The sequence below is a fragment of the Chaetura pelagica genome, unplaced genomic scaffold (genome assembly GCF_000747805.2).
Source record: "Chaetura pelagica isolate M959 unplaced genomic scaffold, ChaPel_1.0 scaffold212, whole genome shotgun sequence".
NCBI lineage: Eukaryota > Metazoa > Chordata > Aves > Apodiformes > Apodidae > Chaetura > Chaetura pelagica.
Window position 1 is genome coordinate 153549 of NW_009952365.1, and position 14512 is coordinate 168060.

A 14512-nucleotide genomic window follows, 5' to 3' on the forward strand; every position below is an offset into this window, starting at 1 on the left:
CCTCATGCTGTGCTTGAAATATCAACTGGATTTAAAAGAAGGCTTTGTGCTTCACCACGGACCTTTCTTAGCCTCCTGCAGATGGTCCCTATTGCTGAAAAGAAACATGACTTGTGAGACGGGGAGACCTCCGCGCCGTTTTTCCGTGCTGCTCTAATCCTGCTTTACACCCATCAAGGACTTCAGTCCTTAAGCCCTTGCCCTCTTTCTCCCAAATATTAAAATTATTTTCCTGAGTGTCATACCGTATTAAAGCAGAATGAAAATGGGTTTAACAATTGCTGGCATGGGGCTCCTGTACAGCATGTGTGTCACAAATCATGTCACTTTTCAGCAATAGGGCTGCTGCCAGCGGGAGGCTCAGAAATGCTCATGTTAATCAAAAATTTTAATTTCAAATCAAATTGACAGTTTACACATGGTGAGAAATGCTTCTCACCATGTGATATTTCAGTATGCTACACTGGGCAAAATGGGTGCACTTTCCTGTTAAGAATTTTGACTGCAGTATCTGCAAATTTATGGGTTTCAGTGTATTGGGTATGGTGAGTAGTTGATCTAAGAGAGCCCCTTGGAGAATAGGAGACAGAAGGGTTTTCATGCAGCCTGGCACTGGTGAGCTGCTGTTGGCACATGCTGCTGGAGAGATGACAGGTATTCAATAAACATCACTATGGTTAAGAGGAAGATTTAAAGGAGGGAGGGGCTGCAGTGCTATAACCAGGATTTGAAACAAATGTGCTTATTTCAGTCGGTGATTAGTCTGAATACCCAAGTATTCCACACTGGTTTTTAGAAAACCTTGCATTTATTTTCACACTGATGTTCTTCGCACAGCATCAACAATAATATTTATGGCATTAATACTGTAGCTAAATTCTAATTTGAAGTAGTGTAAACGCAAGTAAACTCTGCGGGGACCGAGGCACGCTCTGTCGGTGTGAAGGCCAGAATGTGGCTCCATGTGGTGCTTGCAGCATGCAGCCCCAGTGTCGGCCCCTACAAGCCCTTACCTCTGCCAGCAGCTTCTTACAAGTCAGTGGGCAAAATTCAGGAGGCAACATTTTAGATCATGCTTGATGAGGAGTAAGAGGAGCTAGGACAGCTGATGGAGCGTGTGCTGTCCACCCCAGACAAACCAGTTCTGGAAACCAGTGTCTTGTAGCTGTACCAGAAATACGATGCTGACATCAAAAAATGACCAGCTGAGAAGAAATTATCCTTACACTGTGCTCCTTAGGAGGCTTTTCAGCTCTTGAGGGGTCCTGAGGTTCATGCAGTGCCTGGCTGATGACTTTGGATCTTTCATTTTACAAGGGCCTTGCAGGGGGAAGGAACAGGAACAGCACTACCTTCTCATATGTCCCCCTCCAGTGCCCATATTCATCATTCTTCTGCAGGGGTGGGTGGTTGAGTGGGTGCCCGTCTGTCAGCCCAGGGAGCACCCTGCAGCAGCACATGCCAGCAGCATCCCTGGGGAGCTCAGGGAAGCTGGGTGGTTTCTCTGGGCTCATTTGGACATTGAGTCATGCTTCGAACGGCGATGCAGACCTTGGAGATCACAGCTGTCGTTGCTCTTGTAACCAGGGTTGATAGGAAAATATGAAGATAAGTCACTCCTTCAGATTATTATTTTCAGGGAGGCAGGCTTTTCTTTTTATTACTCTTTTTTATTGTTGAATGCCATAAATATTCCAAAATTATTAGCCCAGGGTAGATTTCATCTCGTTTACTTTGAAAGGCTTTTAAGGAGTTCATTATTTTATAAGTTGCCAAATTAGTATGACCATTTAGAATGATTTTTCTTCCTTTTTTTTTTTTTTTAATATTTGCTTTTTGGATGGGGGACCTGAAACAGAAATATGCTAATCTAAGGCATCTGTTGTTTTTCAAGCTATAGGCCACTATTGGTATTAATGCAGTTAGTTTATTTATCTAATTTGGTATAGGGTAGAGAGGGAGATTCTTACTTTTTATCATTATATCAGAAAACTGTGTTTAACTGATTTCTCACCTGTCTGAGTAGCAAAAAGTACCCTACAACGTTAGGAGTGATCAGAAATGAAAAACCACACCAGATATCTTAGATCTTGGAAAGGTTTCCATTGCACAAGGTCCTTAATGTGAACTTTGAAGGGCCTTCAGTGTTTCAAGAAGACTTTTGTCTTCAAGAGAAAGGAACTATCCTTGTGCCTTACACTTGGACAAAACCTGACATGATTGATTCCGATCTATTATTGGTTCATTAACGGTAATAAGTTGCCATTAATTCCACTATCTCTGCACTTAAATACAAAATGAGCTGAATTTTCTAAGAGATGAAGCTGCTGTGGATCAGTGGCAGGATCAGGCTGTTGGTGACACAGCCAGCCTGATGCCACATTTGCTCTGGTCGACATTTATTAATTTGCAACCCAGGCTCTGGAGCCCAATATTGAAACAATAATTAGGCATTGTTAGTATTAGAGATTCTAAAATGCTGTGAGTATGAAAGGCGATGTGCCCTGAGATGTTAGATGTGCATTTCTGTTCTGATTCACCTCTGGAGAATGCCCATCCTGATGGGTTGGGTGGATTCCCTGGTGAAGGTGTGAGAGTCCATGGCCACCAAGAGTATACAAACTGTGTGGGCACGGAGCTAAACGTGAGCGCTGGTTTCAGAAGTGCCCCCAGGAAAACTAGCAATGCTTCATGGTTGTACTGTGCTGGCTACAGACTTTTCAGCTAAAACCCAAAAAGGCAAATCATTTACCAATGGTTTTTGCATATTGTGAAGGGTTAACAAAACTTCCATTATCACACTCTATTAAGCCAGGACCAGGAAACAATTTCTAATCAACACTCAGATCTGGGCAGGGATTGTGCAGTCTTTTGTAGGAGGCCTCAGATCTGTGTTCTCTATTCTCACATGCTCACTTCCAGCTGTTGTCATTGAAATCCCACATAATCTCCCCGGGTCAAAGGGCAGTCATCCATGACTGCCGCTGTTAGGAGGTTATGCTGATTTCTGTTGTCAAATATTGGCCCTTTTCTCTTTCAATCACTCCCATTCTACTTTTTTTAACAAGAAAGATCCAGCCTAGAATTGTATTACATGACTTTAAAGTCTTAAAAATGTTCCTCTATTGTACTAACACGACATGCCATGGATGGTCTAATCCATCCTGCTATGGGCCACAAAGAAAGTTCTGGTGCTTCTGAAAACCTCAGCCAAAGGCAGGTAGACAAGCCAGGGAGAATAATGGTGTCTGTGACATGTGGTCCAGCAGTTATTTCATAAGAAAATGTGTAGTTTGTCCAATATGAGCTATTGCTGCGGCATTAAAATTAAATTGGAAATAACAACTCAGAATAGAAATGGGAGCATTTGTCAGGGAACAAGAGAGGTTTCTGTATCACCTTTATTGTGTAATTTCTTGCTTAACTCATCTATAAAAAGCCCATGAGTTAAAAGTGCTGTATAATTTACCATTAAAGGTTTATGACTTAAAAACTTGAGGAATGCATTTTGTACAAAGCCATTAAAATGAGGCTGTTGTGCGGCTCTGGAGATGGGTATTTGGGATCTGTTGGTAAATGCAGATTTTGTAACAGTTCTGTGCAATATTCAGGCGTGTGTTCAGCTCTCTTGTGCTCTCTTCCATCTGAACAGGAACGACATTCACTTGGACAGAGCATTACAGCAGGGATAGATGGTCTCTTCCATCTCCACATTTTTTTTTAGATACAAAGTTAGTGGATGCAGTTTGGCCCCATGGATCTAGCTTTCCATTTCCAGCATGGGGTAGTGACCAAATATCTCTTGGTGAACTTCACTGCTATTGCCCTGGGCAGGGTGAGCAGGTGGAAGTGCTCAGGCAGGTGCTGGTCTCACCCATGCTTGCCCTGATGTGCACGTCCTCCGTGTGCAAGGACATGGCACACGACCACCCTGCTGGACTGCCTGCAGGAGCTTGGGCACAGGGGCTTCTGGAGGGGATGTCACGGGGCTGCCATGGCTGGGTCAGACCAGGCTTAATAAACTCAGTTAGGCAGGGTGTAAATATTATTAAGGTCTTGACTGAAGCAGACATATTCTGTCCTTTCCTTTCTCCTGGAGAGCACAGGTTAAGTGTAACTCCATCCCTCCCAGCCTCCTCAGCCAGTGCAGCCCTGGAAGAGCTAACCTTTTGGGAGTCCTCGGGGTGATCTGGGTTCCCTCTGATAACACCTCCTCTCTCAAGGCCTGCATGTGCTGTGTGATACAGACATTAATTTTCTAATCAATATTATTGCTCCATATTGTTTGTGAAACATGAGATTATCTAGATAGAGGATAAAACCAAAAGGAATTTAGTTGCACTTTGAGCAGAGAGGGCTTTTCTTTTAATCAGGCATTTGGTTAAGGTAATAGGCTTGAGACCCTAATTGATTATTACTACTTTAAGGTTTTAAGATGGCTATGTATAGTGAGATGCTGAACATGAAAGGGAAAAAAAAAAAAAAGAAAGCTTTAGAAACTGTTTCAGTGCTAGTCTGGGGGACTTGTGCAATTTCAAAACACTGAAAAGGAGTCAAAGTCCCTAAAAAAGCTGTTCACTAAAGCTTAATACAATGTCAGTCAGGCCGTAGTGGAGGAGAAATCACTGGACTTAGATTTTTTCATCTTCAGAGGAGTAACTTTTTCACATTTTTATTTGAGCTTGGATTTCAGGATACCAGCTGTAGCTGTGTTTAGAAAATACCTTCTATATTTATGGTGCAATCTAACTATTTTATACTAAGAATAATACTGTTGGATTACACAAGGAAGCCTGCTAATTAGATAACAATAATACCTTGAGCACCTTGAAAACATCTTCTGATATTCAATTAAGGAACAATAACCCAATGAACTTTAACCTATAGACTATATTCAGACTTTCTACATAAAAGTAATTGCATCAGTCATGATTTTCTCAAGCTACAACACAAGCTTTTGATTGGTAGCTCAACGTCTGAGACTCCTTTTTACAGCATTAATTGGGAAACCAGACAATACTGTCCCTGTAAACTAGATTTTAGGACGAAGGTTAGTTGCCTTTGTACACGTTTACTCATTGAAATAGGAATGTTTGCTTAATAATTCAAAACAAACAGCATTAGACAACAAGTCCTAATCCTGATTTCTCCTCTGCCAGTGTAAATTAGGAGAAAATTAGGTGAAACTCTATTTGATCAGTATAGAAAGACTTGCTTGAAACTTCTTTGAGATCAGAATTAGGCTCCAGCAATTTAAGCCTTTTCTTCTGGCTTCTTCACTGAGATCTAAAAGAAGAATATGTAAATTGCATTATGAATTTTCTCCCCAGTTAAAGCAGTCCTCAAGATGTGAAAAGATGTTTTTCATGCAGTACTTGTTATGATGGTGCTGCATCCCAGCCCCAAACTTGTGATTGGGTAATGGCATAGTATTTATTAGTTAGCATCCTGATCTGCTTTATTCAATTTGGCCTTATTAGCCTGGGGTTTCCCCCTTGGGGGAAAATTGATCATCCTCGTAAGCCAAAGTGAAGTCTTGTGTGACGAGCTAACTCCTAGCTAGACCTACACTTGGGTTGAAGGCAAAGATTCAACAATATATTTAAATACCTGCTTAACTTTGTCAGCCCATCTTTATTTGGCAGAGCAAATAAGCATGTGCTTTAGTCAAGCATGTGATTAGAATTAAGCACGTGCTCTAACTGCTATGCTGAGTCAGGGCCTGCCTTGGCTATGCAGGTGTCTTAATTTATACCCAGAGTGAATGAGCTCAGTTAGGTTTTTTAAAAGTGAGTAAAAATTCCGTCATACTTATTTTGAACACCTGCTTTACTACCAAAACGTGACAATCACACAAAGCTGCAGAGACAACCTGATCTTATACAGCCATTTCCAGGTCTTATCTTTGGGATATTTAGCAAAGGTCTCTCAGTGTAGCCTTTTCCACTGAAGTGCCGTATGAAGAGTAAATCTTGAAAGCTTTTGAGATGTTTAAGCATCTTTTCAGTGGAAGAGCTTATTAATGCTAACATCTGCAAAGGTAATTGCTTGAATTTACCTCTTTTTAAAAAAAAATTTATTCATAGCTAAATGCAGCAGCCAAATTGATATATTGATAAATTTTTGCATTTTGACCCCTGTTTGGAGGTACAAAATATTTACTTCACAGATTGGGTCAATGCTGCTATTTCACAGTAATTTTTCTTTCACACATCGAGCTGATTTGTCCTTTTTTTCTCATTTTCTTGTTGCACTGCTCTCGCAGCTCAGCAAAAGCTACAGTCTTAGGCTTGGCTTTTGCAACCTGAACTGTCCAGGCAAAACTTTAAACTTTCATGGGGTTCTGTTGAACTGTGAATCCACAGAGCAACTGTGCATCGAAACAAGTTCAAGATACAACTCAAAGCCAAGGGCACTGCTTTTATGGGCATCAAGGTATTATTAATGATTGCCGAGACGAGCCCCTTGATTTCCTAATGTTTATAAGTAAATAACAAATTGGAGAATTGTGAAATTCACCTTTCATTTGTGAAATGTTTATTTTCAGTATTGAAGGATGAAAATCTAATCACTCTCATTGCGTCCTGTTGTTTAATCATTACTATTACTTGCAGACACATAAGAAATGCTCCTACAGGAGTAAGTGGACATTTCGGGTACACCCAGCAAAATAAGATTATAGCAATAATGAAGTTAGCAGGCCCAAGATTAGTTAACAACTTTTCATGTGCCCTGTGGGACCCTGAGAACTAGAATATATTTAAAACCACTTGATGGCATTTTAATTTCTCGTTTTGCCTATGTTTGTTAGGTTAAGGTAATGTTAGATATGCTATAACTGTGATTTTATTGCATGATTGCAAAGGGCTCTAGACTTTCCCTTAAAAAATCAGCCAAATATCCTACCATAGCTGTGATTTGGTTTTTACTTCTGTATTTAAATTTCACCTTCACTCTTAGTGCCATAGGAACCTGCCTGAGAAATGCAGGTGGAGGTGGACACCAGAGCAGGGCCAGTATGGTGCAGTGTGAAAAAAACCACATGTGACAGATGTTTGTAGCATTGCTGAATGCACTTCTGGAAGTTGGTCAGATAGTGCCATGATGAGCACAGTATGAGAAGTTACATAGCATGGACTGGCTTCCCTGCAAAGGGCTCTGCGGAGTAGTAAGCATCCTGGCCGCGATCCAGCAAGGCACTTAAGCATATGCTTAATTTTAGGCACATGAGTGGTTTCAGTGAAGACCTAGGAGAATTATTTTTAATTCACAGATCATTTAATTCAATAGGCAGGTCTGCTGCAGCATATGAAAAGTAGATCTTCATATTAAAAATACTTGGGAAATTGTCAACGAACAAACATTGTGTATGGCGAGTAACCATCTCTAAAGAGCAAAATCATGTAGTCATCACCTTTGTTATGGTAAAATACAAAGGACATCAGGCAAAAGCATTTACAATTATCTTAGAGCCATTTCCAAATTGAAAATAAGGAAAAATAAAAGCTTGTAAGAACATTTTTTTCATTTGAAGTAGATAAAATTTATTCTCTTGATATAAATAAAAACCTTGTTTGCAGATTGAGGAATTTGTTTGTGTTGAATTTCAGCATCCATTTCAATATTTTATAGTACATTTATCTACAGCTGGAGCATGACAGATTTGTGTATATTTATATGTTTGTGTACATAATACATATGTATACACACATACACAAGGATGCCCAAAGATATACATATACACAGTTTGAAAATTCATCATTATTGCTGAAGTATAAAGACATGCCTGATGTAGAAACTTGTCTCAAGTCTGTTAGCTTAGTGACTGCGTTCATCTGGCACCGTAGGATCCTCACAGAAACAGGGACGTTCTCCCATGCAGAAGCGGAATTCCCTAAGATTTTGGCTGGGTATGAACACTGACCTCCCTCCAGATCTCTCCCAAACCTTTTCCTGGCATGGCCCCTTCTGTAGTCCTGCACTTAAGATGCATTTATTTTACTTCCCATTCTGCAGGTAGGAGGGGCAATGGGATACGTTGGGATTTTTAAACAAGCCCAAAGGAAAGCCAGGAGAGCAAATCAGGACGTGCTGTAGTGGGCATGGTGGTTTTTTCTGGGTTGGTAGTTGGACTGGGTGATCTTAGAGGTCTTTCCCAACTGTGACAATTCTGTGCTTCTGTGGAATGTGCAGTTTGCACTAGTCTTACTGCTCTGATCACTAGAAGAAGGCACGTGGGTATTGCCGGGATGAGCTCAGGGTACAGGAAAATATCCTGACCATGGGAACATCGTACCAAATCTGGCAAACAATTAACAACAGAGCAGATGGTGCCCCTGCAAAACATTCAATAATATATGTGTGCGTGCACTGGAATCAGTGACTCTAAGTAGGACAACCTAAAAAGGTATGCCACTTATCCTGTGGACAAGCAGGACTTTACAGTTCTTTTAATAATCTCTTTATCCAGAGATTTCTCCTTCGACCCTGATTTCAGAAGCAGGAGGTCAGTCTGTCTGACTAACTGCAAACCTTTAATTGCAGGCCAGGTCTGGCCCTTGGTGGACTGCTGTGTCCCCCTCTGCACATTTCCACTGGGTTGCAGCCTGAAAGCTGCTCCTTTTGTAATTGATCATACCCGTGAAAATTAAATGAACGTTTGGTGGTAGGCATGTTTTCAGAGAAGAAGGAAAATACTGTTATGTAAAGTGTAATAACATTTTGATACCGAGTGTAGAGACATTCCTTGCATGGGGGAGGCAAGTGTGGAAGTGTACACTCTGGTTCCTAAAGACAGTCCAGAGTTCAACGTTAGTACTTTTCTTATGCAGAGATTTTATTTTTCTTTTTAAAAACTAGTTTTAACTGTTGGATTGTTTTTTTCTGTGGTGAAGGCATTTGTTTAACCGGCCTCTATTTTAAGATTTCCCTAGTGTAACCTTAGAAAAATGAAGACTACATCTTTAAATCTTGTTTTGTTTGAATGAATGGATAGATAATCCTGATCAGATGTTTCTTTAGAGAATAATGTTTAAAACGATTATAGAACTTAGCTGTCCTGTCTGTTTCCTAGGTACAGTATTTTCATTTCAATTGTGAAGTCATTAGGGGTCATCCAAGGTAACCGTTTATTAAAATAGTCCTCTTTTGTTTCAGATTTCCTGTTGAGATGCTTTAACATGTAAAAATCTCCCTGCTGATGTGTCATGCTAGCTTTCCTAACCTCTAGATAGAAACCACAAAGCAGCCTACATAGCTGTATGACTAGTTACCCACCTACATAAACAATAATTACTGCTAAGTGGGAAATTAGATGTCACATTTTAAGTCTAAATGAAAGTAAAGTATTTGAGAATACTGTCATTAAATGTTTAAAGCTAATCGTGGTTCTCTCACTCTGTTTGTTTTGTAGGACATTTGGGCTTCCAGGACAGTTTTGTCACATCAGGTGTTTTCAGTGTGACTGAGCTAGTAAGAGTCTCACAAAGTAAGTATCATTTTGTGGCCAATTTATGTGGTTTCTGCAATCCCAGTTTTTTTTCTTTGATCGTTATCGTGCCCATTCCCAAACTCAGAAACAGTGTCTTAAAAAACTGAGAGTTTCTTCTCCCTTCTTCTCACCAGTGGACAGTGTCTATGTGGCACATCTTTTAATGTGGGAAAATAAAATAGCACATTTTTTTAAAGTATATTTTAAAAATCTACATTCTGCAACTTACATGTGCAAGTTGTAACTTCATCTGGTACCCAGCTGAAAATGGACAGACTCTGTGTCAGAGGACAGCTAAATGCCTACAGAGGTCAGCTTACCTGGTGGATCCCTTGCAGGATCCAAGGACTGTTTTTTAACCAGACCTCTAGAAATGTGCACATAAGCCTGGAAATTTCCTTCTGCTGTTTTTGCACATTGTGTTCATCCATGCTGTGAGTGCTTACATTTGTACACCTCTAAATTGATAAACCTGTTAATAATGCCAACAACTGCACCAGCTTCAGCTCTGAGCTAAGCTGTGCAAAGGGGTACATCTTGACTTCACCAGACCTGCACTTTCCATTAACTATATGGAATTCTGTCTTCTAGAAGGATTTGCGTTTTGACCTTTAAAGAATGCTAATGCCCCCAGCATGAATGACACGCTGCAGCATGATCATTACTGGCTTGTCAATACCCACTAACAACAGTGAATTAAGAGTACCTGTCACCACCCTGTTCATTGATCAAAGTTGCATTGATTGTATTTTGTCATGACATAAGCCAGATAGTCCAAGGAGAGCGTATGGACAGTCTCTTCCACAGAGACTTCTGGTCAGCCAGGTACTAATCCTGTGGGGATCTCTGCAGCGAGTATAGAGCTGTGCAATAACATCACTTTGTCACCAGTTACCACTGTTCAGGTGAACCACTCAGCTACTTGCCTCTTTGAAACCTTTGTTGGTAACCAATCTCTTTAGCACAGCCAGTCATTACAATGGTTCTCCTAGACAGCAGGAATATTTGTTTATGTATTGGCTCTGAGCATGTAGTTTAAGTCCTTTTGGGGCTGGAATCTGACTGGCACAAACCTAGCAGAGAATCTGTGGGTTTGAGTCAGAACACAGATTTTCTGGTTTATTTCCTCTTTTGGAAAGCCTCGCTCTAGCTAGTAAATTGGCTTCATACTGAAAAACAGGATGCTACAAGAAAAGCATGGAGTGTAGAAGATACATGGTTATCAGAGAACAGAGAGAAAAAAAAGTTTGAGGCAGACATTTCTCCTGAGTTTTCTTCCCTGAGAACTGGAGGGAATTTTGTGAGAAGGACGAAGTTAAGAGAACTCAGAAGTCAAGAGAAGCTAGCAAGTGCTCAGCAGATTTGCATATTAGTTCACCCTCTGAAGGGTTTAAATACATCTAACTCCCTGCACTGTGTGCATGAACTTGCTGGTACCTGCAGCCATGGTGGACAAAAGCAAGTTATCACCAGTCTTTGAACGTCTCCATGTTATATCTCTTTATTCCAGTGTGACAGTGTAAGGCTTTTGAAGCCCAGAGGATTCACCCTCCCCCTCAGCAAGGCATCCCACTTCACCACAATCTTATCTTTACTGTAGGAGCCCTACACAGCAGAACTGCCTCTGGACTCTGTCAGTCATGCTTCATGTGTGCACAGGACAGGGCTGCTAGAAAAGTGCCCCTGTTCAGGACTTGAGCCTTCACAGCCAGCCCCAGTCCCAGCTTCCCTGGGAGTTTGGCACTGACCTCATGAGCATAATATTTCATGCCTATTAATCTTCCATTATATTTTATTGTAACTAAACTTAAACGTCATTTTAGTTTGCATCCTATCAAAAATCTTAGCATTCAGCATGTTTTCCAAACTATGAACTGTGTCTGAGACATTCCTTCTGCTGCTGTGTGAAGTACTCTAGGGCACCTGCAGGCAGGAAGAGCAGGACAGGCATGAACTTTATCAGAAATTCAAGAAGGATGTGTTGGGAGGCAAAATAAAAAGATTCATCTTTTTCCTGTTCCAGACACGGGGGTTTGCACTCTTTTTCATGGGCTCTAATAATCTGGGAGGTCAAGACCTCAGTTTTATATCCTGTCTACAAGCCAGCACCTCTACCAAAAATAGTGTCCCCAAAGCATATTGGGATATCACTTCAGAACTGACTCAGAGGGAAGAGTGCCAACAACTGATTTAGCTACACTGCTTTTGATAGCACCCTGGATTTTCCTTGGAGATGCCCCAGACATGTACTGACCAGCTGTAACCTTGTTTATTTTGTGAGGTCTGAGAAGCCCACAGCCTGACATGCCGTGGCTACCCAGTAGGATATGTTTAGTGTAGAGTCTAGGAACAAACTCTCAGCTAAGCCAGTATGAATTGGCATGCTCATATTCAAGGAATTGTTTAACATAACAGAGCAACAAAGTAATTGCTGTGTATTGCCTAAATTGGCAGGCAAGGTCTTCTAAAGAGTGTGTGCTTTTCAGTATTGCCCTTGCTGGTTTTCTGTGCGTTCCTATGTCATGATTGGAGATCAGTCCATGGGTTACCTTCATTCTAGGGAGCTCACCTTGTGAACACCCATCATCCAGGCTCACCAGCAGAGATTAACAGTCTGGAGCTTGAGTAATCAAAATGTCCTCAGTACATTCTCTTGGCTTTACATTCTAAAAAATCCTTTCTCCTAGCTAGGGGAGGAACAAGCCTTCCTGTCCATAGTGGGCCCTCAAGTTTAGTCTCTGCTGTCTTCAAAGAGGCCATCTATTGTAATTTGTCATTCCATGCTTGCTATTGATAATATGCGGGTAGAATAAGTAATTTCCCACAGTTTTAACTGGCCTGCGGTTTGCTGCTTTTATCTAAAATTACTCATACGAAATACTGTTGGTAGCAATTATGTGCAAGGTTTATTTAGTAAAGTTCCCAGAGGTCCACATGACAGGGAGCCTCAAGTAATAGGCAGTTGTCTCCATCATGCAAATTTGGGGAATGAATTAATCAAGCGAAAGGTCAGCTGTTACCATTATCTGTCTTGCCTATCCATGCTGATGATCACAGTTTCTGTGAGCTATCAAACAAGTCTAGACAGTTTTTGTAACAGAAACTTGCTTTCTTCAGTCTCATAGATGCAGGTTTTCTTTCAAAACGGTACCCAGCTGCTGAATCTTGCAGAGCCTAGTAAAACAGAGAAATTAGATCATAAATGTTTATCTGAAAAACAAGTACTGCTCTCTCCACCCCATCTGATGTGGATGTGGCAGACCATGCTCTCAGTTCTACAACATTAGCTAGCAAAGGCTGTGAGCGGTTTTCTAAGTGTTGTCTGTCACCCCAGATACTGGGGAGACCCGTTCAGATAACAGAGACTTCATTCTTCCCTCTCAAGAGAGGTTCGGGCTGACAGCAGAAGACTCAGAAGCAGAAGCGTTGGAGATGTACACGTCTTGTGGACTGACAGCCAGCTCTTGGCCAAGCAAAACCTTCTCCCCATCTACCCTTGTTAGGAAAATATATTACTCACTGTAGGCAGCTATCTGCAGGGCACTGGAGGATACCTACTGCAGAAGGTGCTGGTGGAGAGGTGGCTGTGGTGCCAAGCCACTGCCAAGTGCACAGTCCTGCTGGCTTGGCAGAGACTGGGAGGCCATGGCAGGCTGGAGTGGGGAGAGAGGCACCAGGAATGCTGTTCCCCTCTTGGCTTTGAGTCCACACCATGTGCTCTTGTGCAGAGAGCTGCTGGGAAGTTCTCCTCCCTTGGAGGTCCTTCAAGCAGCCAGATAAACTGCACTGCCCAGGATGTGAGGAAAGATTTAGGATTTATGAACATTCGCTAGAGCCAAATCAAACATATTTGTTTTGTACTGTGTTATTTGTCAAAATGACATCATTCTTCATGCTGATAAACAAGGGAATTCTGACTGCACCCTGGACTGAAAATGCCACACTTTGAGTTCTAAGACGTTAGCTGTGAGCAGGAAGGAGATGCACGGAGCAAGCGGGGTGACTTTTAATCTTTCTAATGAGCCAGGGAACCCACAAGAGCACATGTAGTTGCTTACCACTCCTGTACAAACACAGGCACAGTCCAGCTAATTATCCCTGAGGCAGCCAGACTAATTCCACAGGTAAGAGGTGCTTTTGTGGCCAAGGCATTTTGAAAAGCTCAGGATCTTGCAACATGGAGGCTGCTGGATGGGGCTGGTGCCAGGCTTAGTTAGCAGCAGCGGATGCAGGGGCTGAAGCTGTTGAGTGCTAGAAATGAAAGTAATTGTCACTGCTCCAGGCACGGAGCACGAGTGCCACGGAGGAAGCACAGCTTCCTCACGCCTTGACAGCCAGTGGCCAGGTACAGCCAAGAACAAACTGCAGGGAGAGTCCTGCCAGCCCCAGCACCCACTGGATGCCTGTGGGAAGGTGTGAGGTGCCCTGGCTCCTCTGGTGGGTCTGGGACAGGCTGGTGGCTGCAAAGGGCTGGGAGTATGGTGCTGCCTTCCTGTAGCCCAGGAGGGGAGAAGAAACTCTCCTCCACCCAGAGCATGTGTGTGAGAGCCGGGGTGTAATAAACCAACTCTCTGTAAACAGCAGCCTGTATGTTTTCTGCTATACCAAGCATTACAATAGTGAAGGTAGTTAAAGTCAGCAGCATGAAAATTATCATTTAAAAAGATACTCGTATGTTCCTTAGCAAAGCACTGCTATCCAAAACACGCTGTTTGGGCTTGGGTATGAGTGGAAGAAAAAAAAAGATTATAATAAAAAATAGACTGCAGGCATAGAGTGAACAGTTGCCGTGACCTTGCCTTTTGTATGCCATTACACAATTCAATGGCAGTCCACTCAAACCTTGCTCTCGATCAATATCCTATTAAAGCAGCACAAAAAGTCTCTATAAACTTAGTGGTTAGCTATGTTTATAAATGGAACTCAGCATAATTAGATGGTCAATAGCAGGCTGTACTTGTAATTTTAAAATGAACATCACACATTTCATATCTGTTGTATTCGGCAAATCCTCTTTGAATC

The 14512-nt window shown here is 41.8% G+C and overlaps 1 protein-coding gene across 1 annotated transcript in view; it reads left to right on the top strand.

Annotated features, from left to right (window-relative positions):
* The window catches only part of NFIA (nuclear factor I/A), a 243208-nt gene that overhangs the window by 148873 nt on the left and 79823 nt on the right, over positions 1–14512 (top strand). Inside the window, exon 3 of the mRNA XM_010007955.1 lies at positions 9413–9487. Coding sequence (XP_010006257.1) covers positions 9413–9487 — 75 coding nt within the window. The remainder of the gene's footprint in view (positions 1–9412; positions 9488–14512) is intronic.